At 41.2% G+C, this 25,719-nt stretch overlaps 1 protein-coding gene across 4 annotated transcripts in view; it reads right to left on the reverse strand.

The window, feature by feature from the left end:
- HGL1 (heteroglycan glucosidase 1) overlaps nt 1-25,719 on the reverse strand; it is a 63,926-nt gene that overhangs the window by 17,039 nt on the left and 21,168 nt on the right. For all 4 annotated transcript variants that reach the window (XM_010257420.3, XM_088895335.1, XM_010257421.2 and 1 more), the window contains 5 exons: nt 22,959-23,046; nt 22,740-22,860; nt 19,656-19,849; nt 19,415-19,523; nt 5,211-5,363 (listed from right to left, as the gene is read on the reverse strand). In XM_010257420.3, coding sequence (XP_010255722.1) covers nt 5,211-5,363; nt 19,415-19,523; nt 19,656-19,849; nt 22,740-22,860; nt 22,959-23,046 — 665 coding nt within the window. The remainder of the gene's footprint in view (nt 1-5,210; nt 5,364-19,414; nt 19,524-19,655; nt 19,850-22,739; nt 22,861-22,958; nt 23,047-25,719) is intronic.

Raw genomic sequence — 25,719 nt, forward strand, 5'->3', positions numbered from 1 at the left:
GCGGCTTCTGCTGTGAAGTCGACTTCTGATGATGTGGTTGGTGTTGAAGCTGATGCTGCTGCTGGTGTTGACTTGGGCGCTGGCATTGGTGTTGGCGCTGGAAATGGAACTGTCTTGGGGGTGACTTCTTCTTGGTGACGACTTCCCAACCAGTTCCAGTGTCGATGTGAGGTACTTGACAGGGGTTCTTCCTTGTTGACGCAGAGCTGTCTTCATGGTTGATAGTTTCTTGGTACAACTGCAAGGCTGAAAGCTGCTTCCCAAGTATCTGCAAGGCTGATGAGGCAGGAACCATGCAAGGGGAGTGTTCGTCCAGAATAAGCAAACTGTTGATGTGTGGCATAAGTGCTGCTTCCGCCTGCTTGAGGAACTCCACTCCAAGAACCACCTGAAAATCATCCAAGGGAACCACAGATAGATTGATGGGTCCTTTCCATGGTCCAACTCAGAGTTCTACTCCACAGGCCGTGCCCTCTACTGCTTTGGCCCCGGAGTTGACAGCCTTGACCCACCCAGTTTGTTTGGTGGTGATCAAGCCGAGTCGCTTTGCCTCCGCAAGCAAAATGAAGTTGTGGGTGGCCCCAGTGTCCACCAAGGCTTGGGTCGGCCTCCCGCCAAGGGTGATGTCTACATAACTCAGCCCCTTGTGGGCTTTGGTGGGCCGCTTTGATGTGGCCTCTTTCTTGACCATGGCATTGATGAGTTGGAGGGCGCCTACTCTTGGCGCCGCTGTGGGTTTCTCCTCATCGCTCTCTTCACTATCGCTGAGTTTGGCGATGAGGGCAGTTATTTTCTTTCGGGTTGGACAGTCACTCGTCCAATGCTTCCCGTTGCAAAGGTAACAAGGCGCAGGAGGAGGTCTCCTAGTGGATTGGTGGCACTGGTTTCTCCTTTGTAGGGGTTGATTGTGGATCTCCCCCACTCAGACTCATGGTACCTGGGCTGGATGGTCTTTGCACATCTTCCTTAGGTGTTCTCAGATCAACAAGCTGCTCAGCTATGGCCATGGCGGTGGCGAGGTCCTCAACCCCACGTCGCTGGAGTTCGAGCTCAGCCCATGGCCTGAGACCGTCCATAAAATTGAACAGAAGATCCTTGTCTAACATGTCAGTGATCTCCAGCGTCAAGGCCGAAAACTCCTTGACGTAGTCATGTAGTGATTCTTGATGTCTGAGATTCTTCATTCTTCGGCACGCCAAGTACTCCACATTTTTTGGGTAGAACTGCCGCTTGATCTCACGCTTGAATCCAACCCAAGTGTCGATGGTATGGGTTCCACGTTCAATGTCTTGGCAACACCTACGCCACCATAACATTGCGATATCAGTCAAATACATAGCAGTTGTACGTACCTGAGTTTGGTTGTCAATGATGCTAGTGGCAGAGAAATATTGCTCCAATTGCCACAAGAAGTTGTCAAGCTCCCTAGCATCCCGAGCACCCGAGTAAGGTGTTGGCTCTCGGATCTTGATGTTCATGGAAGCTAGGGTGGAGGGAGTGCCAGGTGCGTTGGCCACTGCCCTCTTTAGGAGAGTCATCTCATCTCTCATCTCATCCAATTGCGCTTGGAATCTGTCTAGCAAGCCCTGTAGGCTGCTTTGGGAAGGCCTAGCTCCCGAATTCTGTATGGTGGTGTGCATGTCTCTGAAGGCGCCATTGAAACGTCCTTCTAGTTCCACCACTGCATTCTCAACCGTCTCTAGGTTGAGGTGGAGTTCATCAACCCGATCTCGGGTTTCTCCCACAGTCACCTCGCAACGTAGGAGGCGCATGTCCACGGTAGCTAGTTGGTCGACTGATTTGTCGTGCTTGCTAGCTTTAGTTGTACGCCCCTTTGGGGCTTGTGTCTTGGTAGGTTCGTCAAGTGGAGCTTCATCAGTGTCGTGGGCTTGAATCCGCCCATGTGGTGTGTCATCGGCAATGCCTCGATTGCTCTTCATTGGGTTGATGTAAGGACGAAGACAAGGTCCAGAGTGTTTGTAGGAGCTCCTGCTCTGATACCAACTGTCACGGGGTTAGTTCTACAGCGGAAGAAACCCGTAAGGACGAAGACAAGCCTTTATGCGCTTAGAGGCTAGGAGTTGCCCGATGGGATGGCTCCACCAAAGTCAGTAGCACTGGATCATGACCTCAAGTCCAATGGCCGGGGCACTTTCCTGGCTCAGACCGGTCCATGGGAGGCGCCGCTTACGTGCTAAAGGGGGACAACCATAATGGAAGGCGACCATGCGCCGATGAGGTGACTTGGCACCGATGTGAAGGGTCTCCTGTATGCCGATGATGATAGGCACCTGTGTGCCATGATGATAGGCAACCGCTTGGGCCGGAACACACCCGTGCGCTAGGGGCCACGGGATAGCTCAATCAGCTTGGGCAAGGGGCTGGCGAGGTGAAGGAACATGCTTGAGCCAGGCCCGCATGCCAAGCCTCCCTTGAGTATCGGTAGCACAGTGCCGGTCCAACACTATCCCCATGAGCAAGTGTGCGCCCATGAGGAACCCTGGTAGCCATGCTAGCCGTTAACCAGGGCCGCCCCGCAAGGGGATGAAGGTCTAGGAGTGCCAAGGTTAGGCACCCAAGGAGGTCGACCACCCCTCCTCAAAGAGTACGTTAAGCTTTTGGTGGTCTGCCTGAAGATGACATCAGTTCTCCCAAAAATCTTACAGGCGAAAATGACGGGCATGTCCCTAACGTAAGCCTGCCAAGCGTAGGCAAGGCTAAGCCTGTGCTGAACCGTCACATCTGGGCGTTTTGGGAGCACCTTGCCTGGAGGCACATCCACACCTTTTAAAACACTGATCACAACTAACAGGTCTTAAAACACACATTTTAGGGGTGCTCACGGTTCGGTTAACCACTGGTTTGGTTCATCGGTTTTCAGTTTTACAATATTATACATAATAAATATAAAACATTACATTATTTTATTTTATAAATAATAAATAATATATATTCATTTATAACGTATAGATAATATAAAATATATATGAAAAATACATATCATATACATAAATATATAATATATATAAATATATGCATATCGGTCAGTTCAGTTAATCGGAACTTTCAGTTCGTTCTCATCGGTTCAGTTTGGTTCAGTTTTTCGGTTTTTCTTGCTCACCCCTATCACAAGTCGATCCAAGTGCTGTTCTGTCAACACAGACCGCATCGCTACACACTTAATGCAGAGATGGAAGTCTTCCTACGTGACAATCAGATGTTCACACACCTGTACACCATCAACAGCCAACACACAAACATGTGAACTTCATTACCAAGCCAAAAATATTAAGTTGAATGCCTGCCAAACCAGGTAACACCATTTTCTCAGGTCTGTCCGTGGTTTATTCAATCCAAAAGGCATTGATAATCAGTAAATATTATTTTGGTAATAAATAAAAAAGAAAAGATATTACAAAAAAGGTGATAAGAAATCACCCCCAATGAAAGAGAAAGGCATAGACCCCCACCACCCAGCCTCCCCATCCGAACTCCCCACCAACCAAAACCAAGATTTTCATCAAAAGCAAGAACAAAAAGTAAAAAACCCAGCCTGGACCAAAATAGACCCCTACATAACAACATATTGATATTTAGACCCCCATACACCCTGAAAGAAACTGTCTGAGCCTTTTTTCTTCCCAAATCCAACCACCCCAAATCCCTTCAAAGAAGCCACAGCCATTGTTCAATTAGTTTATTACTCTTATATCTGTAACAGCAACCTCTCTACTTCTTTTGGCACACCTCTGCCTTCTTTCCCTTCTTATGGAATCCAATCCCAAATAATCCCCCCTTTCAGTCTTGCAAATACTTTTGACACTTGGATGGTTTGGACATTCTTTCAACTTCTGAACTGTTTAGATGGATCCTGAAAAGTCTCAGAAATTTTAGCACCTCTGGAGTAGTCATTTATCCTTTCCCAACTCTAAAACCACTTTCTTCTCGAAAATCTGATATGCTACCAACTCACTTATTTAAGGTTCTCCCCATCAATTTCATCAGGATCTTAACACATCCCTACCACCCATGTTGCTAACATTGTCCCTCATCCCTGCAGAACTCAAATCATCCTTCTCTTTATCCTTCAAAGGCATAGGGTACTTCTCCAACTTCTCAAAAATTTTTCCAGCGTAAACCTCCCCCCTCCCTCCCCAATAAAACGCAAACCCAAATTCTTGCTTGCCTCCACCTCCATATTCACCACAATAATCAGTAATATAGGCAACACTTCAGTGCGGAAAGAATATGATCCAGCCTTCAAGCAACATTTCAAACCAGCCAACCTATCAGAAACATAGAAACACCCTTACCAACTCTCAACACATATAGGTATACAGCCTTGGCTGATAATCCGATTTAATAAAATTCCAAATATTGTCCTACATCGCCCAGTTTCAATGTTCAGATCTGAAAAGAATCTCCTTGCTATTACAACCAAGGAAAAAAGAACAAAAGAGGGAGACAAAATGCTACCTTCAATCAGTCCAAGTAAATCTGAACATCTCTTCTCTTTAACCACGCAAACAAATAGAATAAAAAAGAAAAAGAAAAATCACATAAACAAGGAAAAAATGAACCAATAAGAGACAAATTGATCAAACTCCTGCTCTGATACCATGATGGCAGTCTTGGAATAAGAGAAAATAGAGAAGAGAAGACAAAAGAATGAAGAGCCAAAAGTTTAGAGTAGTGGTGCCCACTCCTTATTTTATTAGACTGAACGTAATTAAAGGTAAAAGAACATAGTACCCTACATGACTAAAAGTACAAATTACAACACTATCAAAATATAAATATAAAAGGAATCAATACCGCTGAACTCTATGTGCAAAGAAATAGGAGAAAACGGAAAAAAGGAGCACTACAAGCATTTTCTTCCAATGGGATGTCTACATTTCCATACTTATTAAAAAATGTCATACAGAAAATAAATAATAATTGTTTATTAGAGTATCAAATTTACATCTTGTATCCATCTGTCCATATACGTCAGAACACAATTCTTTTAATGCTATACACAATTTAAAAACATTAATTGGTAAAGAAAAAAAGGGTGCACATGAGCAGATAAATGACCAGATAAAAAACAAAACTGCAGATTAACTTGGCTATTCTTCCCAAGTAAAAAATCCGAGGACCCATTCAATATGACTAACCATCCTTCATAGTTGAAAAGAAGAATGTAATATCAAGAGAACAAATCTTACCAGAAGGAACATGCATCATAGAGATTATCCTACCCCCGATCCAAGGAACCACTTTGAGAGCCCAATCACCACTTTTCAGGTCAATGGGAATCTTTGAAAGATCTATTCCCTTCTTTCCTGAAACTTCTACATCTGGAATACGCTTAGCACATTCTGCATTTAACAGGTTTTCTTTGTCAGATGAGAACATCAATGGAAATCAACAGAATACATGCACAGAAGTCCGTCAACAGACATGACCTTTAGGCCTCATTAGCTTGTGTTGATAAATAAAACAAAATTTGTTGAATTGATTGTTACAGTAGAAAACAGGTTAGAATTCCAAATGAGTACACAATAACTAATGTGGATTGCAACATATGACAAGATTCTAAAAACCAAGCATCTTGTAACTAGAGGAAGAGTTCTGGAAAATAGTTGGTTGCTATGTAAAATCTTAGAGGAGTCAGTTAAAAATTTACCATTGTAATGCCTTTCTTTACTGTTACACTTTGCCATCTTTCTTAATCAAGTCTGGAAGGGGCCATTGCTTGGTGCAATGGGAAAATCTCAGGCTGATAAGCATCAGAACATGGGATCGAGTCTGATAGTGAATGCTTTGTACAAAAGAAGTGCCAAAGATTACGTTCATATCCAGTCCACCCCTCCCAAGATGCACAAGGGCAGCAGCGGTATGGTGCATATGAGAGGAAAGAGATGCTAGATTTTTTTAGATGAATAGGAAAGAAATGCAAGATTGTTCAGGACAGAAAAGAAGTCCAGAGAAAATCATTTAAAATAACTTAGATTGCACACAACTGATGGCATTTTAAGAAATTGGAACTGTTAAAACAGTTAGTTCTTTTATGTATTGTAGGCCACAGGGGTACTGTGGTCTTTTTACTCTTTTTTGTGTTGCCCTATTATATAAGAAAAAGCTGGCACCGCCAGCACAACTTTTGCCTCTCTATTTTCTGTTTCTCTCTTCTTCCTTTCTCTTCTTTCCTCTCTCTCTTCCTGTCTCTGCTTCTTCCCTTCTGTTCTTCTTTTTCTACCCAGAAAACATGGTATCAGAGCGGGTTCCGTGGGCCTGAAGACAGATCGAACCTTGTTTCTCTTCCTCCTTTGCCTTTTTTTCTAGATCAATCAAAGGAAATCAGACGAAACTGATCTGAGAGGTGTTTTTTACCTTTTTTTTATTTTCTTCTTGGTGGTGTGCCAAGACAGCTGTTTGCTCGTGGTGACAGAATGCTGTGAAGATTTTGGGTGGTGTTTTTACACCTGTAAGGATCGTGTGATCCTTCCTGTACCCATATGGGAGATGTTCACTGGTCAAGAATGATTGGTGGTGACTGCAACAACAGAGGTAAGTCCAGTTTGGTGGCTTTGGTCATTGTGTGACCTTTCTTGAATGAATAATTGTGACTGAAGGACCTTCTCCTTTGTTCTGTGGCGTTTTCTTTTGGGAGGATAACCTGGCACTGTGGTTGCTCTCTTTTCTGGTGTTGGATTGTTGTCAGATGTGTGTTGGATTGTTGCCAGATGTGTGAATTTTTTTCTGGTAAAGTTTGTCTCAGTGCTGTCGAATACCAGAACCTACTTTTGTGTGTTTGAGACATCTGATCTGTAGTTGGAAGTGCTTTCCGGTTGTCCTTTTTTCCATGACCTCTGAAGATACAGCCACTTCGGGTATGTCTTCCAGCTATAGTGAACTAGGTGGGAGTGTTGACATGACCTTCCCCATGGCTGTTGTTCCATTAGATGGCCTCAATTATTTGGAGTGGTCAAGAGGGATTAAGCTTTACATTACAGCAAGGGGAAAAATAGGGTACATCAATGACAGAATTAAAGAACCAAGATCTGGGAGTTCTGAATACGACAAATGGAACCAAGAGAATAGTATGGTAATGTCATGGTTACTTGTATCAATGCTCCCACAAGTAAGGAGAAACTTTATGTGGGCTGAGACTGCTGCTGAAATTTGTTTACAAGCAAAAACAACATATTCAGAACAGAGACACTATGTGAAAATATATCAACTGCAAGCTGCGTCTACTACATGTAAGCAAGGGGAAAGAAGTATTTCCATATATTACTCGGACCTGACTTCAATTTGGAAGGAGCTGGATCACTACCAGAATATGAATTGGGAAGTGTGAAGATGATGCCAAAGCCTACAAGGACTCTAGTCTCCCAACAGAGGGTGTTTTCCTTTCTACTGGGACTGAACCCTATGTATGAATCTATTAGGGCTCAAATCCTTGGAAGTAAAGACCTCCCTTCAGTCCAAGAAGTTTACGCTTTAGTGCAGTTAGAAGAAAGTAGAAGAAATGTGATGAATACTTCTAGGGGGGGAGCCAGTTGCTTTGATAGCTAGGGGTGGTACTAATGTGAATGGCAACAACCTTTTTAAGAAGGGTGATTCCCAAAAAAGGGTGGCAGATAAGGACAAACTATGGTGCACTCATTGTCAACGGCCTAAGCACACTAGAGAGACCTGTTGGAGTCTTCATGGGAAGCCGAAGTGGGCTATGGAGTTGAGCAAAAAATCAACTGATCAAAATAAGAAGAGAGAGACCTGTTGGAATCTTCATGGGAAGCCAAAGTGGGCTATGGAGTTGAGCAAAAAATCAACTGATCAAAATAAGAAGCCAATACAACAAAGCCAAAAGAAGTACAATTCAGAAAATGTGGCAACTCAAGAGACTTCATCCCCCACTGTACCTCATGATCGCCCTACTAGTTCTGATCCGAAGGAAGAGATTATCAATTCCTTCCGTGATCATTTGGAACTGTATGGTAGGACACTTCGTCAAATGGACTCAGGTCCTACACCATCTACCTCTTTTGCATCTACATCAGGTAACTCTGCTACTGCCTTCCATGTGTCATCTCACTCATCGAGTCTCCTTGGATCATTGACTCTGGAGCCTCAAATCACATGACAGGTAAGTCCAATTTGTTTCAGGCATATAACCTCCTCTGGGAGAGACAAGGTGAGACTAGCTGATGGGTCCCTCTCTACCATTACTAGTCAAGGAACCATCTCTCTTCCTTTTGGCCTCTCTCTCTAATGTGTTGCATGTTCCTCAACAAAACGGTGTTGTTGAACGAAAGAACCGGCATCTTCTTGAAGTTGCTTGTGGTTTGTTATTGTGCATGAATGTTCCTAAACATTTCTGGATGGAAGCTGTTATGTCTGTTGCATATCTTATCAATCGTATGCCATCTCGGGTGTTAGGGTACAAGGTGTCGGCAAGATATGATTTGCGGAAAATTAAGAAAGATATGATTTGCTGCAAATTTAGAAAGATTTGATTTGATTGATTACAGATTTGAATAAATTTAGGAAAGATTAGATTTAAATAAAATTAGGAAAGTCATATCCTAGGATTAAGGGAAAGATTTAATCAATCCCTAATTGAGAGAGATTCTAGGAGTTTGTCTCTCCTATCTTTTCTTATTTAAGTTGTATGTTCAACATGTTTTATAAACACATTATCAATACAGAAGTTTTTCTTCTTCTCTCCCTCTTTATTTCTTCTTCTCTTCCTCTTTATTTTACAACACAAGGCTCCACATCAGTTGTTATTTACCAAGGCCTATTGGTTCTCCATTACTATGCGTGTTTCTACTGTAGCTATAGTAGTCCGAACCAGTAAGGAGAAGAAGAAAGAGAAGGAGAAGAAGAAGAAGAAGAAGAGAAGAAGAAGAAGAAGATGAAAGAACTGTCGAACCTGATAGCTAAACCTTATCAGTCGACCTCTTAATAGTGATTAGGCTTCTAATTAAATGTACAAAGACTACTGCCCCTACTTAAGTATGGGACAGAGAACCTCTAATAAGACTGCCACATAAGCTCATAACTTAACCAAGGTGAGTTGACTAATCTACCCTTATTCGGCCAACTCTAACACTCCCCCTCAAGCTGGAGAATATATGTCATATAATCCCAGCTTGTTACATATATAGTTCACTCTCCTTGAGCTTAAGGCTTTTGTAAACAAATCTGCCCACTGATCACCTGAGCTTACATGTTCTGTGCTTATCTCTCTAATAAGAACCTTCTCCCTCACAAAGTGGCAATCAATCTCTATGTGCTTTGTTCTCTCATGAAAAACAGGGTTGGATGAGATATGGAGCAGCTTGATTCTCACAGTACAACTTCATAGGTTTATCCATGTGGAACCCGATTTCTTGTAGGAGATTCCTCAACCACACTAATTCACATGTAGTGTGTGCCATGGCTCTGTACTCGGCTTCAGCACTGCTTCTAGCCACAACCGTCTGCTTTTTACTCTTCCACGTCACAAGATTTCCTCCAAGAAATGTGCAGTAACTTGTAGTAGATCTTCTATCAGACACAGAGCCCGCCCAATTTGCATCCGTGTACCCAACTACTTCAAGTCTTCCTCCTGGTTTATACAATAGCCCACGGCCCGGAGCTCCCTTCAAATATCTTACAATTCTAAGAACTGCATCCCAGTGAGATATACGAGGGTTCTGCATAAATTGGCTCACCACACTGACTGCAAAGGAGATGTCTGCTCTCGTGATAGTCAAATAGTTCAGCTTCCCCACTAGTCGTCTATACCTTCCAGGATCATCAAATATTTCCCCTGTATCACTGCTCAACTTAACATTTGGTTCCATAGGAGTCTCAGCCGGTTTTGCACCTAACAGTCCTGTTTCGTCCAATAGATCGAGAACATATTTTCTTTGGCACAGGTTTACACCTTGTCTTGATCTAGCAACTTCTATACCCAAGAAATACTTCAATGTCCCAAGGTCTTTTGTTTGAAAATGATTTTGCAGAAAGACCTTGAGTTTGTCGATCCCCAATTTGTCACTGCCAATTATGACAATATCATCCACATAGACCACTAATAAAATCTTTCCAGCTTCTAAGTCATAGCTGAACACTGAGTGATCAACCTGGCATTGTTTCATTCCAAAATTCTTCACCACTTCACTAAACCTCCCGAACCAAGCATGAGGCGATTGTTTCAACCCAGAAATTGCCTTTTTCAGTCTGCACACCTTACTAGCCTCCCCTTGAGCAACAAACCCAGGTGGTTGCTCCATATATACCTCCTCTATAAGGTCACCATGAAGGAAGGCATTTTTTATGTCAAGTTGAAATAAGAGCCAATCATACATAACTGCCAGAGAAATTAACACACGGACAGAGCTAATCTTAGCCACTGGAGAGAAGGTCTCCATATAGTCCACTCCATACAACTGTGAATACCCTTTAGCAACAAGTCTGGCTTTCAGACGCTCCACACTACCATCTGGCAAGTATTTAACAGTATACACCCATTTACAACCCACAACATGCTTACCAGGAGAAAGAGTATTGAGCTCCCACGTGTGAATATGCTGAAGAGCAGAGAGTTCCTCCTCCATTGCCTGCCTCCACCCAGGTGAACTAAGAGCCTCTTGGACATTGTTAGGTATGGAAATAGATGACAATAGTGAAACAAACTGGCGATGTGAGGCGGAAAGGCGAGATACTGAAACAAAATTGGAAATGGGATGGAGAGTAGAACTACGTTTACCTTTCCGTAAGGCAATGGGTAGGTCAAGTCCTAAAGGTTCAGCAACAGGAGCAATGACAGGATCCGCGGACAAGGTAGAAGCTGGAGGAGGGACCGGTGTCGTTCGACGTGTATACACTTGCCGAATTGGTGGTCGTTCAGTAGGGATCTGCACTGGATGAGGTGACGAGTCAACTCCAACAAGAACACCCGGAACGGGATCACTGACCGGAAGAGGAAGAGGAAGTAAAGGTGGAGACGAAGATGCTTCAGTTTCTGAGAAGAAGGGAACAGACTCAAAAAAGGTGACATCAAGACAGACATAGCACTTCCGAGTAATGGGATTGTAACACTTGTACCCTTTTTGAGTCCGAGAGTAGCCAAGAAAGACACACTTAATGGAGCGTGCATCCAACTTGTCTATTCCAGGACTCAGATTGTGAACAAAGCACACACAGCCAAAGATACGAGGTGTTAATGGAAAGGGAGACAAGGTGGGGAACAAGATAGAGAAGGGAGACCGACCATGAAGAATAAAGGAGGGCATCCGATTAATGAGGAAACACGCAGTAAGTACAGCATCACTCCAAAACCGTTTAGGAACACTCATATGATGAAGAATAGACCGAGCTGTTTCAAGGAGATGACGGTTCTTCCGTTCAGCCACCCCATTTTGTTGAGGAGTGGATGCACAAAAAGTTTGATGAATGATGCCATGCTGTTCTAAATACTGTTGAAAGGAAGTTAGAAAATATTCACGACCATTATCTGAACGAAGAACTTTGATTGGAACACCAAATTGTGTACGTATTTCAGCATGGAATTTTTGAAAAATGGAAAATAATTCACTCCTTTCTTTCATTAAATAAATCCATGTCATTCTTGAACAATCATCAATAAAAGTGACAAAATACTTGTAACCATTATAAGACTCTATTTTGATCGGGCCCCAAACATCTGAATGAACCAAAGCAAAAGGACTCAACATACGACTTTCAACTCTAAAACTGAAGGAAACACGACGATGTTTCCCAAACTAACACGACTCACACTGTAACACTGGCAAATGACTCAAAGACGGAACTAGTATCTTGAGTGCCTTGAGAGAAGGATGTCCCAGTCGACAATGCCACTGTAGAGGAGTGAGTGAAGTCTGAAGTGCAACTGACGATCCACCACCGTCAAGGTAATACAATCCACCAGCTTCATGCCCCCCACCAATCTTCTTCCCCGTCCTGAGATCCTGAAAAACACAAGAGGAAGGGAAAAAAGTAACAGAGCAGTTAAGAGTCTTGGTTAATTTACTAACAGACATAAGATTGAATGGAAACTTAGGGACATATAGAACAGATGATAAAGAAAGAGAAGCCATGTCAACATTGCCAACACCACAAATGGGAGAGGAGGAGCCATTGGCAAGGGTAACAGTTTGAGATGTGGAAGTTTCAGAGAGAGAAGAGAACACACCTGGAGTCCCGGTTATGTGATCAGAGGCTCCAAAGTCAATAATCCAAGGAGAGGTTTTAGATGACAGGCAAGCTATACCTGAGTGGGCAAGAGTAGCAGTAGTGTGTTGTGAAGTGGACTGAAGGAACCGCTCATACTCATCACGCGGTACTCACCATCTCCCTTCCGGAAACAGATGTAGATGTGGAAGGAGTTAGGTCTGCTTGTTGATTATCACTGACATCAACCCCACCAGCAACAGCATGATTGGCCCATTTAGAGGGAGGGCGGCCATGAAGATCATAACAGAAATTTACGGAATGTCCTTCCCTGCCACAGTGGGTAAACTTCCTTGTAGAGCTGCCTTTTTCTTTGCCACGGCCTCCCCCTGAGTCACGACCACCACCACGGCCAAATATGGAACCACCACAACCTCCTCGGGAGGCATGTCCTCCCCCTTTCGTACCACGTCCACCTCCTCTGGCTGTCACAAAAGCTGATCTATCAGACTGTGTGAGATTCTTTGTATGTCCCAAAGAAATCCTGCGAAGCCGAGCAAACACTTCCTCAAGTGTAGGAAGGGTAGAGCCCCCCAATATTTGGGCCCTAATTGGTTCATACTCTGATTTCAACCCCACTAAGAACCTTGTGACATCTAGTTGTTCCCTCTGTTGTTGCTGAACCTTAACATCTGGAGTGAGAGGATGATAGACATTGAGTTCATTTCTGAGGTTCTTCATACTGGCATAGTACTCTTCTAGGGTTTTATTTCCTTGTTGCAGACCAAAGTACTCCTGATAGAGCTGATATGCCCTTGTAGTATTATCTTGCCCAGAATACAGCTTCTTGGCATGTTCCCATATGTCCTTAGTTGCATCTAAGAACATGAAGTTGGCACTTATTTTGGGTTCCATACTGTTCCATAGCCATGTCATGATTTGAGCATCCTCCTATTCCCAATCATCAAACCCTAGAGAGTCAGCCGGTGGTTTATCTTCTTTCAGATGCTTCACTTTTCTCTTTGCCTTGAGAAAAACTTCCACCGACTTGGCCCATGGAACATAGTTCTCACCATTCAGTTTAATTGAGGTCATTTGTACACCTAGATAGTCAGAGTAAACCACCACACTAGGTTTCTGATCACTACAGCCATCTCCCATTGCTGTCATGATACTCTTTCAATGCAGCCTCTAATCTGAATTCCCAATCACCAACTAAGTGTTGCTGTCAAGAGTTTGATGTTCCAGAACCTACAGCAGTCCCTAAACACAATGATAGATACACACGCCTGTGTTCTTATCCACACCACTACTGATTTCACAAAAAAAAAACACAGACTACACCGACATTAATTCAGCACTTACTAACCACATGCAAGCTCTCTTACAACTACTCAACAGAGTTTGTGCATCACAAGCACCACCACACAGCCATAGCTGTCACACACAATACATTGCAGTACACCTTGCATTACACCTTGCATTACACCTTGCACCATTCGGCCACCTACAGTAGCAGCCCTTACACCATTTGGTCACTGTAAACACAGCCTGTTCTTGGAAGTTTTCCAAGAACCAGGGCAACAACCAACCTAGTTCTCTAGGTTCTGATCAGTCCTCTCAAGTTCTTGAAGATTTTCAACCCAGAAATACCAACAGCACACAGAGGAGAGATAACCAACCTTCGTTTGAGAGCTTCAGCCAACCATTCACTGCTGAAGTTGTTTTCTTAGGAAAGGAGGTTCTGTGCACCAGAAAAAAGAAGAGCTGTGATGTTTCAGCCTGGGACGAACCACTTTTCTCCATTGACAGCCCAGAGAAGAAAATGAGAGAACTGAAGCACGAACTGAAGTTGTCACACTCTGATACCATGTTTCTACTGTAGCTACAGTAGACCGAACCAGTAAGGAGAAGAAAGAGAAGGAGAAGAAGAAGAAGAAGAGAAGAAGAAGAAGATGAAAGAACTGTCGAACCTGATAGCTAAACCTTATCAGTCGACCTCTTAATAGTGATTAGGCTTCTAATTAAATGTACAAGGACTAAACTGCCCCTACTTAAGTATGGGACAGAGAACCTCTAATAAGACTGTCACATAAGCTCATAACTTAACCAAGGTGAGTTGACTAATCTACCCTTATTCGGCTAACTCTAACAGCGGCAAATTAAGAAAGATATGATTTGCTGCAAATTTAGAAAGATTTGATTTGATTGATTACAGATTTGAATAAATTTAGGAAAGATTAGATTTAAATAAAATTAGGAAAGTCATATCCTAGGATTAAGGAAAAGGTTTAATCAATCCCTAATTGAGAGAGATTCTAGGAGTTTGTCTCTCCTATCTTTTCTTATTTAAGTTGTATGCTCAACATGTTTTATCAACACATTATCAATACAGAAGTTTTTCTTCTTCTCTCCCTCTTTATTTCTTCTTCTCTTCCTCTTTATTTTACAACACAAGGCTCCACATCAGTTGTTATTTTCCAAGGCCTATTGGTTCTCCATTACTATGCGTGTTTTTGGTTGTCGATGCTTTGTCCATAACTTATCTCCTACTTGTGGTAAACTTGACCCCCGTGCTATCCCATGTGTCTTCTTGGGTTATCCTTCCTCTTAAAAGGGCTATCGGTGCTTTGATCCGGTTTCTCATAAGTATCATGTTTCCATGGATGTATCCTTTTTTGAGAATGTTCCTTTTTTCCTGTTTTTCCTCGGGGGAAGAGTAGGGTGGAGGAGAAACATGCTCAAGCACAAGTTCAGCTCCATCCTCTTCCTAATCCTCCTCCATTTGGTGTCTTCTTCCGTCGTAATAAGGGTCAACAAAGTTCAACAATTGCAGAATAACCTGAACCTATGCCACCAATACCATCAGACTCTCTAGAGGCAGATCTTCCTCACCCAGGTATTCTTGTTCTTATTGATATATTTGATCCTATTGATGTTGATGATTCTACTATTAATAATTTGGATGTTCCTATTGCAAAGAGAAAGGGTGTTAGATCTTGTACTACTAAGCATCCTATCTCCCATTTTGTTTCTTATGATCATGTTTCACCCTCCTTTCATGCTTTTCTTACCTCCATTAACAGTGTTTCTATCCCTAAGAATGTGGCAAAAGCCTTATCTATACCTGAATGGACAGATGCGATGAAGGAATAAATTGATGCCTTACATAAAAATGACACTTGGGAGTTGGTTGATCTTCCTAGAGGAAAAGAACCAGTGGGGTGTAAGTGGGTGTCACAGTTAAACATAAGGCTGATGGTACAGTGGAAGCTACAAGGCGAGATTGGTAGCAAAGGGTTTACTCAAGTGTACGGTGTGGACTATGCAAAGACTTTTGCGCCTGTTGCCAAGATGAATTCCATTAGAGTCCTCCTATCTTTGACGGCTAATTTTGATTGGGATCTTCATCAACTAGACATTAAAAATGCTTTCTTGAATGGTGATTTAGAAGAAGTGTACATGATTCAGCCCCCAGGATTTTGTGCAAAAGGTAGTGAGCAGAAGGTATGCAGGTTGAAAAAATCTTTGTATGGGCTAAAGCAGTCACCGCGGGCCTGGTTTAGCAAGTTTCATTTAGCTATTCAACAAATGGGGTTTAAATAGTGCCAATCAGACCACACATTATTTGTGAAGAAAGGTGAAGGAAAAATTGAAGCCCTAATTGTGTATGTTGATGACATAGTAGTCACCGATGACTGGACAGCAAAAATACAGAAATTGAAAGAATTCTTGGCCACGCAATTTGAGGTGAAAGATCTAGGTCCCTTGCGCTATTTCCTTGGAATTGAAGTTGCTCGCTCCAAAAGGGGGATATTCATCTCTCAAAGGAAATATGTTCTTGATCTATTGGAGGACACTGGGAAGTTAGGGGTGAAGCCGGTTGATTCACCTATTGATCAAAATCACAGGTTGGACGACAATCAGGGAGAACCTATAAAAGATGTAAAGAAATTCCAAAGACTTGTTGGCAGGCTCTTATATTTGTCCATGACCGAACCTGACATCGCTTATGCTGTGAGTGTTCTTAGTCAATTTATGCATAATCCCAAGACAACACATCTTGAGGCTGCTGAAAGGATTCTTAGATACCTAAAAAAGTTCCCAGGTGCTGGTTTGTTGTTCTAGAAACATGAGCATTTAAAAGTTGAAGTTTACACAAATGCTGATTGGGCAGGGGCAGTAGATGACAGGAAGTCTACAAGTGGATATTGCACGTATGTAGGAGAAAACTTAGCCACATGGAGAAGCAAAAAACAAAATGTGGTAGCTAGATCCAATGCGGAAGCGGAATATAGAGCTATGTCCCATGGAGTTGCTGAGGTTATGTGGATAAAAAGCTTGTTAGGTGAACTGGGATTTACTGTTGATAATCCCATGTCACTTTATTGTGACAATAAGGCTGCTATCAACATTGCAGCCAACCCTGTTCTCCATGGTAGAAATAAACATATTGAGGTTGACAAGCATTTCATCAGGGATAAGATCATAAGTGGAGAAGTGTGTACTCCCTATGTTAGCTTTGAAGAACAACTTGCAGATATCTTCGCAAAGGGCCTTCATCATCTGTGGCACAAGTTGGGCATGATTGACATCTATGTCCCAACTTGAGGGGGAGTGTTAAAACAGTTGGTTCTTTTATGTATTATGGGCCACAGGGGTACTGTGGTCTTTTTACTCTTTTTTGTGTTGCCCTATTATATAAGAAAAAGCTGGCGCCGCAAGCACAACTTTTGCCTCTCTATTCTCTATTTCTCTCTTCTTCCTTTCTCTTCTTTTCTCTCTCTCTTCCTGTCTCTGCTTCTTCCCTTCTGTTCTTTTTCTACCCAGAAAACAGGAACTTAGTGGCAGAATCTTCATCTTAATGGGGTTAGACAAAGGGGGTGGTAGCCCATCCCCCATCCCCAATGGCAGAATATTCATCAAGGAGAACCTAAGTGACAAAGAGTAGGAGAGTCCTGCTGAATTCATTAAGATGAATTTTGATGGGTGCAGCTAGGGTAAACTAGGTCAATCTGGAAGACTGGAACTGTGGGTGTTTTTAGAAACACAGAGGGACATATTTTAGCATTATTTTCTGGACCTGCAGAGGTTGGAGATTCAACTAGAGCAAAACCATGGGCAGTGATGGAAGGTGCAAGAAGATCCAAGTCTATGAACTTCACACATATCATAATTAAAGGTGATTCGAAAGTTCTAACAGGTTGGGTAACAAGAAATCATTAAGGCCCATGGAAATATAGGCATGTAATAAGGGAGGATAAAGATACTTTGAGTGTTCTCAATGTCACAGTAGTTCGGGTTCCAAGGTCTGCAAATGCTTTGGCAGATTCTCTAGTGAAGCAAGAGGCAATTAGAAATCAACTGTATTGGGAACTAGTCCCCCAAGGGGGGAGTTGTAATTCATGCAATGAATGTTAGTGATGATTAACTTGGTCCGTTCTCCTTAAGCTGGTGCCATTTGAAGAAGCAAAAGAGTTGCATCTTCAATAGGAGAAGCAGCCACTTTGAAATATTGATTGGGAAGGTAAAACGGCATTTGGTGTGGTCTTTCATTCTAATAATTTTTATTGGCATTTGATCATATATTTATTATTATTAGAATAAAGATTTAAGCACTTAAGGTTTTAACCATCCTCAAGAATGAATACAGATCTAGCTTAGTGCTACTCTCCCTGCAATTTCTGCCAGCCACAAAATACAGCAATAAAACCTTTAACCGAGCAAATCTGTGCCCAAATATAGTGACTCAGCAAGAGTGTTTTTGATGATCATGGGATCCAGAAGAAACTTGTTTCAATAGTGAGAGACACATATCCCGCTTCGTATGTTGTGTCTTGGAAGCTAGGGACCTACAGCTCCATTGTTTAGCCAACTAATGATGCTCTATGAGCCCCTATCTAGTATCAGATTCTCATATATCCTAAAGACCTTCCTAATCATAAATCTTAAAGGACAGCTTAAATCCCTTCTCTGATTGAATTTCTGGCACCTCTCAGGACTGAGAATACTACCAGCACATCTTCCATGTGATTAAAACAAGGCAAGAATGCTGCCATCATGGTCTCTGAAGACTCCCTTTATTCCTGAAATTCCTAGGCTAACCAAACTATACCTGTCAAAGTTTAATTTTATGGGATGGGAGGAGACCAAGTTATACAAAAAAGAATTCCTTGTTAAAAAAAGCATGCCACATACCCCAATTCTCGATTATGTCATTAGTGGAAAAATTAGAAAACACATCCATTGATTTTACCATTGTGGGCCACCTTAATATAAATGCTCTCAATGATAGCCTCCTTGGGTTTAGACTTTTTTTTAAATATTTAAGCATTTTTGTCTTCTCAAAAACTCAACAATGTTGCTTTCTTAGTACATCCCCACGTAATTTTACAACTTCTTCAATAGTAAGAGAATGGAGGCACTAACAAGGTTTACACCGTCTCCTGGAGAATTCTACCTACACTGATAAAGAGAAAAAGAAAAGCTCCCAAACACAAGATACAAGTGCAGCAGCATTAATAAGTGGAGAGTAGCTTCACAACTTGCTCTACAATGAAAATACATGTTAAGTAAAAGATACCATGAAGACATCTTTTGAAGATTCCCATGAGTGTTGACCTCCTAACAAAGAGCCCTTGTTAGAAGCTATGAAGGCCAAAAAGTATTCAAGGGTAAAGACAAAGAGCCCTTGATTTTCATGTCAAAGGTGCAAGAAACAAGCCAATCCAGATGACAATCATAAATGGGTTACCAAATCCTGACACCAAAATTAGAGGAGTCAAACAACATGCCCTCCAAAGAATCAAAAAGAGAAAAACACGGGAACTTCAACTTCCCTTTATCCTCTCCCAAGTCCCAAGTCCCAATCTAACGACAATCATAAATGGTCACACAATGGAGATCAACTTGTCTTTATAAGCAGAAAGAGAACTCCAAGTCTTTACCAAGCCAAGCCAGATGACCTTTTACTCTTTTTCTGTTCTGGGCTTCACATAGCAAGTTTGTTCTCATTAAATTTGTAAAGCACTTGTTTCTTTTGGAGCTTTGGCCCTATTTCCATTTCTACTAGCACAACACATAGATATACTTACCTATTAACAAGGATAACATCAGAGTTGTCCAGTTTGATAAATGCACATAATAATTGCTTCACATCCGTAGTTGAATTAAAAGGGAAATTTTGAAGAAAAAAGATGTTGCAACCAACAAAAGTGAGACAGGAACTAATGAATAATACCTATGCGACTCTTGTACTCTTTCTCAGTTTTACATATGAGATTCAATACATCAGGTTTGGAGGGCATTACAATTTCCAGTTCATATCCATCAGCACCCCATGCATCAAGCTGTTAAAAAAAAAGAAACTCTAATTCATAAAACAGAAAACAAAAGAAGAGGCATGTCCAATGAGTATAAGCAGTTACATAGGTTAAACATTTCAGTTCAGAAACGTCTGCCCTTGTTGCAAGTAGACATACCATGGCACCTCCACCAAGCAATAACTGTACATGCAACTGACGCTTCGGCCTATTCCATGATCCTTCAGTTCTGGAGACTTTTACTGTAACAACTGAAGATTGAAGTTCAGCAACATAATATGTTAACAGGTATCCACCTTGACTGAATTCATATCCATCACCAGAATCCTCAAAAAGAACACCTTCAGCTTTTCCTGCAAGGCAAGTAAGTTATGCTCCTGCTGCTGCTGTTGTCAATTACAGACGCATGCCCACACATGACCAGATATTTCTATAACCACATCTCATATGGCTCACAATAAACTCACATGCACACCAGAAAAAAAAATCATGCAGCACTTCATAACGAAAATTAATCCATGTGGGCATTGAAATGCCAATTTATTTCATTATGTTTTGAATGAAACCTATCAACACTACAGGATTTTTTTGATGGATAACAGAACAGTTTTATTAAATTAAACAAAGAAGAGTACAAGGTCTGACATCCCAGAGGTTGGGATGCCCAAATCAAAGAAAATATACATTAATGTGTGCTCCCATCCCCCAAAAAAGAGTTACCTCTCTCCACCCTGCTCTTTTTAGCTCTTCTATCCCCTTCATGATATTATTACACCACCAAGACACTTTTCTTCATCCTCCCTGCAATACTACTAATACTTCAGCTCTTGTTGACTTTTCATGGCCTGCTGGTCCTCAAAATTGTAGAGACTGGGCCGAATGGGCCCTAGTATCTATTCTTTTATTTTTTGTAGTGTGTTATTTATTTGTTTGTCAATGGGCCTGTTACTTTTTCATAAGTTTATTTTTTGTTCTTGCTAAGCTGGCCGCCCACTTAAGGGCATACTTGTAATTAACTTAGTGAATGAAGATTAACAAAAGGATTAGAGAGGGGAGAGAGGAGATTATCGAACTCTTCTTCTTCCTCTTCTTTTCTCCATCTTCTTCCTTTGTACTGATGTCTTCTACCTCTCTTTCACCTTTCTCTCTAATTTTAATCAAGTTTATATTAGTTTTATAGGACTGATTTACTTCTTGGTATCAGAGCAGGCTTATCCCTTCTCTTTTTTCTTTTTTTTTATCTTTTACCATACACCCTTTGATTAGGAGAGAGTATGGAGAGATAAATTCCCTATAGTTCAGAGGATCTTTTGCCTAGTTGGTAGAAGGTTTGGAGAGTTGAAGTCTAGCCGAAAACCGCCAAGAAGTGATGCTGTATTTTTTCTGCCCAAAACCTTAGCCGATTAGAGATTTTTGAAGTTACAGGTAAAGAAGAAGCTTTTGGTGTGGCGCTCAGTGCTTGGGAGGTGTATTTTGACTTCTATAAGTGTGTGGTTAAGTCTTGAAAGAGGTTGGAAAGCTCTGGTAGGAGCGGCTGCATCTTCTCTCTTTCTCCCCGACAGCCGAGTGCAATGAAACCCAAGTTGTTAAGTATTCGGGTACTGTTTTGACTTCAAGTAAGTTTATAAAGACTAAAAATCTAGTTTTTTTATTTTCGTTTGATCAATGGAGTAATACGGAAGTGAGTCCAAGAAGATGTCGGTATCTGAGCTTGGCTTGGTAGATTCCGTTTTGACTGGAGTGACCACAATTAAGTTGGATGGAACCAATTACCTAGCTTGGGCACAATCTATATGGATTTATGTCTATAGTAGAGGTAAATTAGGGTATCTCACAAGCAGTAAGGTGAAACCCACAGAGACAAACCCTACATTTGAGAAATGGATGCAAGAAACTATACAGTAATCAGATGGTTGGTCAACTCTATGCAGCCCCATATAAGTCAGCATTATCTTTGGATGTCTTCGGCCAAGGAGATCTGGGGTAGTGTTACAGAAACCTATTCACAAAAGTTGAATGTGGCAAGAGCCTATAAGCTAAAGAGTGATGTGAAAAATCTTAGGGAGAGAAGAGTGTGGCAATTTACTACTCTATGCTGAAATCACTATGGTAGGAAATTGATGTTATGGAGACAGTTGTATGGAAGAGTGCAAAAGATGCAGAGACTTTTAGGAAATTGGTGGAACGAAATAGGGTGTTTGAGTTTCTTACGGGACTCAACCCTAAGTTTGACATTATTAGGCAGAATATTCTGGCCAAGGATGAGGTAACTCTAGCAAGGGGGATATCAAGACCTCTGACACCATTGTTTTATCCTCTGTCCTTCATGTACCCAAGCTTAATACCAATCTTTTATCTGTTAGTAGCTTAACTAAATCCATGAACTGTAGCATAACCTTCTTTCTTACCCATCATGTTTTGACTGTGAACTTTCCTGTCTTGTCCCATTGCCAAACTCTAGTCGGCCCTCCCAAATTCTACTTCTGTGCTGTATAGCAAATGCATCATTTCCATCAATGTATCCACCTCCCAGTCATTTAAATTTCTTCTAAAATGAGGAAGCCATACCACATTTCCATATTGCAGCTGCATACAGTCGGCTGTTTTGGATTCTTTGTCAATTTCAATAAACCTTCCACATATATCATCAATCACTCTCAAAATATCTTCTCTCCAAAGGTTAAAAGGTAGCGTACGGATGCCTATCTCTATCACCTTCGAAAAATGATCACTTGGAACAGAATTTGTTATTGGAACCCATTTACACAGAGATACATGACCCTATGTAGGGGTGCAAGTCAGGCGTGCTGGGCTGGGTTCAACTCAACCTAGGCCCAACAACTCTTAGAGTTGGGCCAAAGGCTTTTGAGGCACTTGGGTTGGACTCAGGTATAAATGTATGCGTATATACATAAGTGACCTGTTTTCAAAGGAAACTACGATATGATGAAAGTCTTTAAGTCACATGTCACAATGACCTGGTAAAGGACATTTTCTTGACCCAAATGGCACCTGAATTCTGATTACTGAGTTCTGTTTGTGGACCAGAAAGGGTGCATCTCAAGCTTTTTCCTTCTCAAGATTTTGACAGCAGCTTAATCCAAGAGAATACACCCAAGCATGAATAAAAAAGACAAGAATAGGAGGAAGAGAAGATGGAGCCAACAAAGAGTTCTAAATTAACTGATATTTGAAGAACTAAATTCATCCATGGGTTGAGAAATGTAACCACAAAAATGTTACCATGTTCATCTAAAGCCACAATGAGTGTTAAGTCATCCGTAGGACTTGCTTCACCAACATGTTGAAGTGGAGGACCCACAGGAATGATTGAACCACCTTGCAAATATAGTGTGGGTAGGTCCTAAATAATCCAATGCAACAATAAAAAAACAACCAATTAACTTCAGCACCAAAATGAAATCTTCAAGGAACCAAATGTAGGTGGGCAAACATGGATACCGGATGTGAGTCATTAAAATCAAAGGGCAGCCAAATTCCCTTGGGCAACAGAGGCTGCAACTCATCTGATCCCTGGCCAGGCAAAGTGCTAACAACCAAAGAAAAGAAGATATTAGTACAAATATAAACCCATGAAAATAATTTACAGGCCTCAACAAAATGTCCCCTAAAAAAGCCATAGTCCTTTTGTAGGACTTTAAAACATTAAAACATCGATTTATTTTATTAAATTATGTCTAATTAAAAATATTTCATAAAGGAAAATAAGAAGGAAAGAGAAACCTATAATGATAAGCTTGAAAATATAAATGGACTTGAAGACAACAGAATCATATCAAAACAAACTATTTAGATGATATTTAAATAGTTTTGGACCTTTGGTAAACATAATTATACAAAAGTGCACAAAAGTTTTAATTCTTTTTTTATAAGTACTGAAAGAAAAAGGCAATAGGAAATATTGTTGCTTTAAATCTGAACAAAACCACCAGGAAGAACCCCCCCCCCATCATGTTAAGCAGGCTACTTTCTAGGAACCATGCAAAAGGTGGCTTGTTATTGATCAATAAAGCCATAATTCAAGATTTCAATAAATTATACATGCATACATGCACTGTATTTTATAGAAAAAAATGTATGTAACAATATATCAGGCTTATGGACAACATCGGAATTTTATAACTTGATTGATAATTGGGGTTCTAGAATTTTAAAACTTGCCAAAATATATCTTCTGACCATTTCAATTTTTGAAACCATTGCTTCATGCAATAGTAAAATCTGTTGACAGTTGTTTGTGTATTCAGGTTTAGTACCACAAGGGTACTGTTGTAATTTCTCTTTTGTTTATATTGTTCGACTGGACTAGTATAAATAATAATTTCTTTCATTCGCCCCCTAAGTTCTGGAGGGCTTTCAGTCACTCGACTCACCTCTCTTCTCTCTTCTCCTCTCCTCTCTTCTCTTGCTCTTGCTCAACACGGTATCAGAGCAAGTCGTCCAGGCCTGAAGGGTGGTGTCAAGCAAACTGTTGTTGCATCCAGTGCTGTCTCCAATCGAACTCCTAATCTGGTGAAATCAGTTCGACCCAGAAGTTACAGAGTCTTTTCATCTTCCAGCCCAGAAGTTGCACCTCTTGTCTGCTCGACTGTAGAGAGACTATTGTTTGAGGTTTGTAGAGGGTGTTCTGTCTTCAGAAAGGCTATCATCGGAAACTAAAAGAAGTACTGGTCATCTTCTGTTCGGCTGCCTATTGTTTGAGGTTCGTAGAAGGAGTTCTGGTTTACAGGGAGACTGTCATCTGAAACTAAAAGAGGTACTATCATCCTTGTCTGTTCGACTGCCTATTGTTTGATGAACTGTTCGGCTGCCCTACTGTTGTTTGTTCGGCTACCTATTGTTTGATGAACTGTTTGGATGCCCTACTGTTAAGTGACTGTATTCCTTAACACAGTAATTGTATTCAATCTTTTTTTTTTTTTATTTGTATTGTGGACTGTTGATTGTCTGTTCAGCCAATTGATTGTCTGCTCAATATTAATCTTATTGATTGATTGTTCGGCTACCCTATTGATCTCCTCGACTGGTTAGCTATCAGGCCTACTAATTAGGTCATTCAGACCTGCTCTTGTACTGCAACAGCAGTGTTCAGACTTGTTTCAGTGAAACCGTAGGTCAGAAGGACCTATTTCAGTACTGCAACAGCAGTGTTCAGTTTTTTGTTTGTTCTCAGTGAAACTGTAGGTCAGAAGGGCCTGTTCTTGTACTGCAACAGCAGTGTTCTGCTTTTTGTTCTCAGTGAAACCGGAGGTCAGAAGAACCTATTTCTGCAATAGCCTTGTACGGCTGTACTTTTTTGTTTGTTGTTTCATTTTTTATTATGATATCATGGGCAGTGAAGATTCAGCCACATCTGGAGTTTCCTCAATGCTGAATGGAATGGGTGGGGGTGACCTATCCTTTCCTATGGCTGTTGTCCCTCTTGATGGTTTAAATTACCTGGAGTGGTCAAGAGGGATCAAATTATACATCACTGCGAGGGGGAAGATAGGCTATTAATGGGAGGATAAAAGAACCATCCTCTGGGAGTGCTGAATATGATAGACGGAATCAGGAGAATAGTATTGTTATGTCCTGACTCTTGGTTTCAATGCAACCTCAAATAAGGAAGAATTTCATGTGGGCTGAAACTGCAAATGAAATCTGGGAACAAGCAAAGTCTACATATTTAGAATTGCGACACTATGCCAAAATTTATCAACTGTCAACAAATCTATTGAAAATGGCTCCCAATTTTGTTCAGTGACATCGAAGTTGACAAGCATTTTATCAGAGAGAAAGTTATCACAGGTGAAGTGTACCCCCTATGTCACTTCTGAGAACCAGCTTGCAGACATCTTTACAAAAGGTTTAAACCTTTCCAGACATCATGATCTTTGTGACAAGTTGGGCATGATTGATATCTATGCTCCAACTTGAGGGGGAGTGTTGACAGTTGTTTGTGTATTCAGGTTTAGTACCACAAGGGTACTATTGTAATTTCTCTTCTATTTATATTGTTCGATTGGACTAGTATAAATAATAATTTCTTTCATTCGCCCCCTAAGTTCTGGAGGGCTTTCAGTCACTCGATTCACCTCTCTTCTCTCTTCTCCTCTCCTCTCTTCTCTTGCTCTTGCTCAACAAAATCTATGGCTGTAAAGTGTAAGATTATGGAATCAAGTTTGAGAGAAGCCACTTTATGCAAAAGAAAAATCAAAGA

This window comes from Nelumbo nucifera, chromosome 1 (genome assembly GCF_055504915.1).
Source record: "Nelumbo nucifera cultivar China Antique chromosome 1, China Antique-T2T, whole genome shotgun sequence".
NCBI lineage: Eukaryota > Viridiplantae > Streptophyta > Magnoliopsida > Proteales > Nelumbonaceae > Nelumbo > Nelumbo nucifera.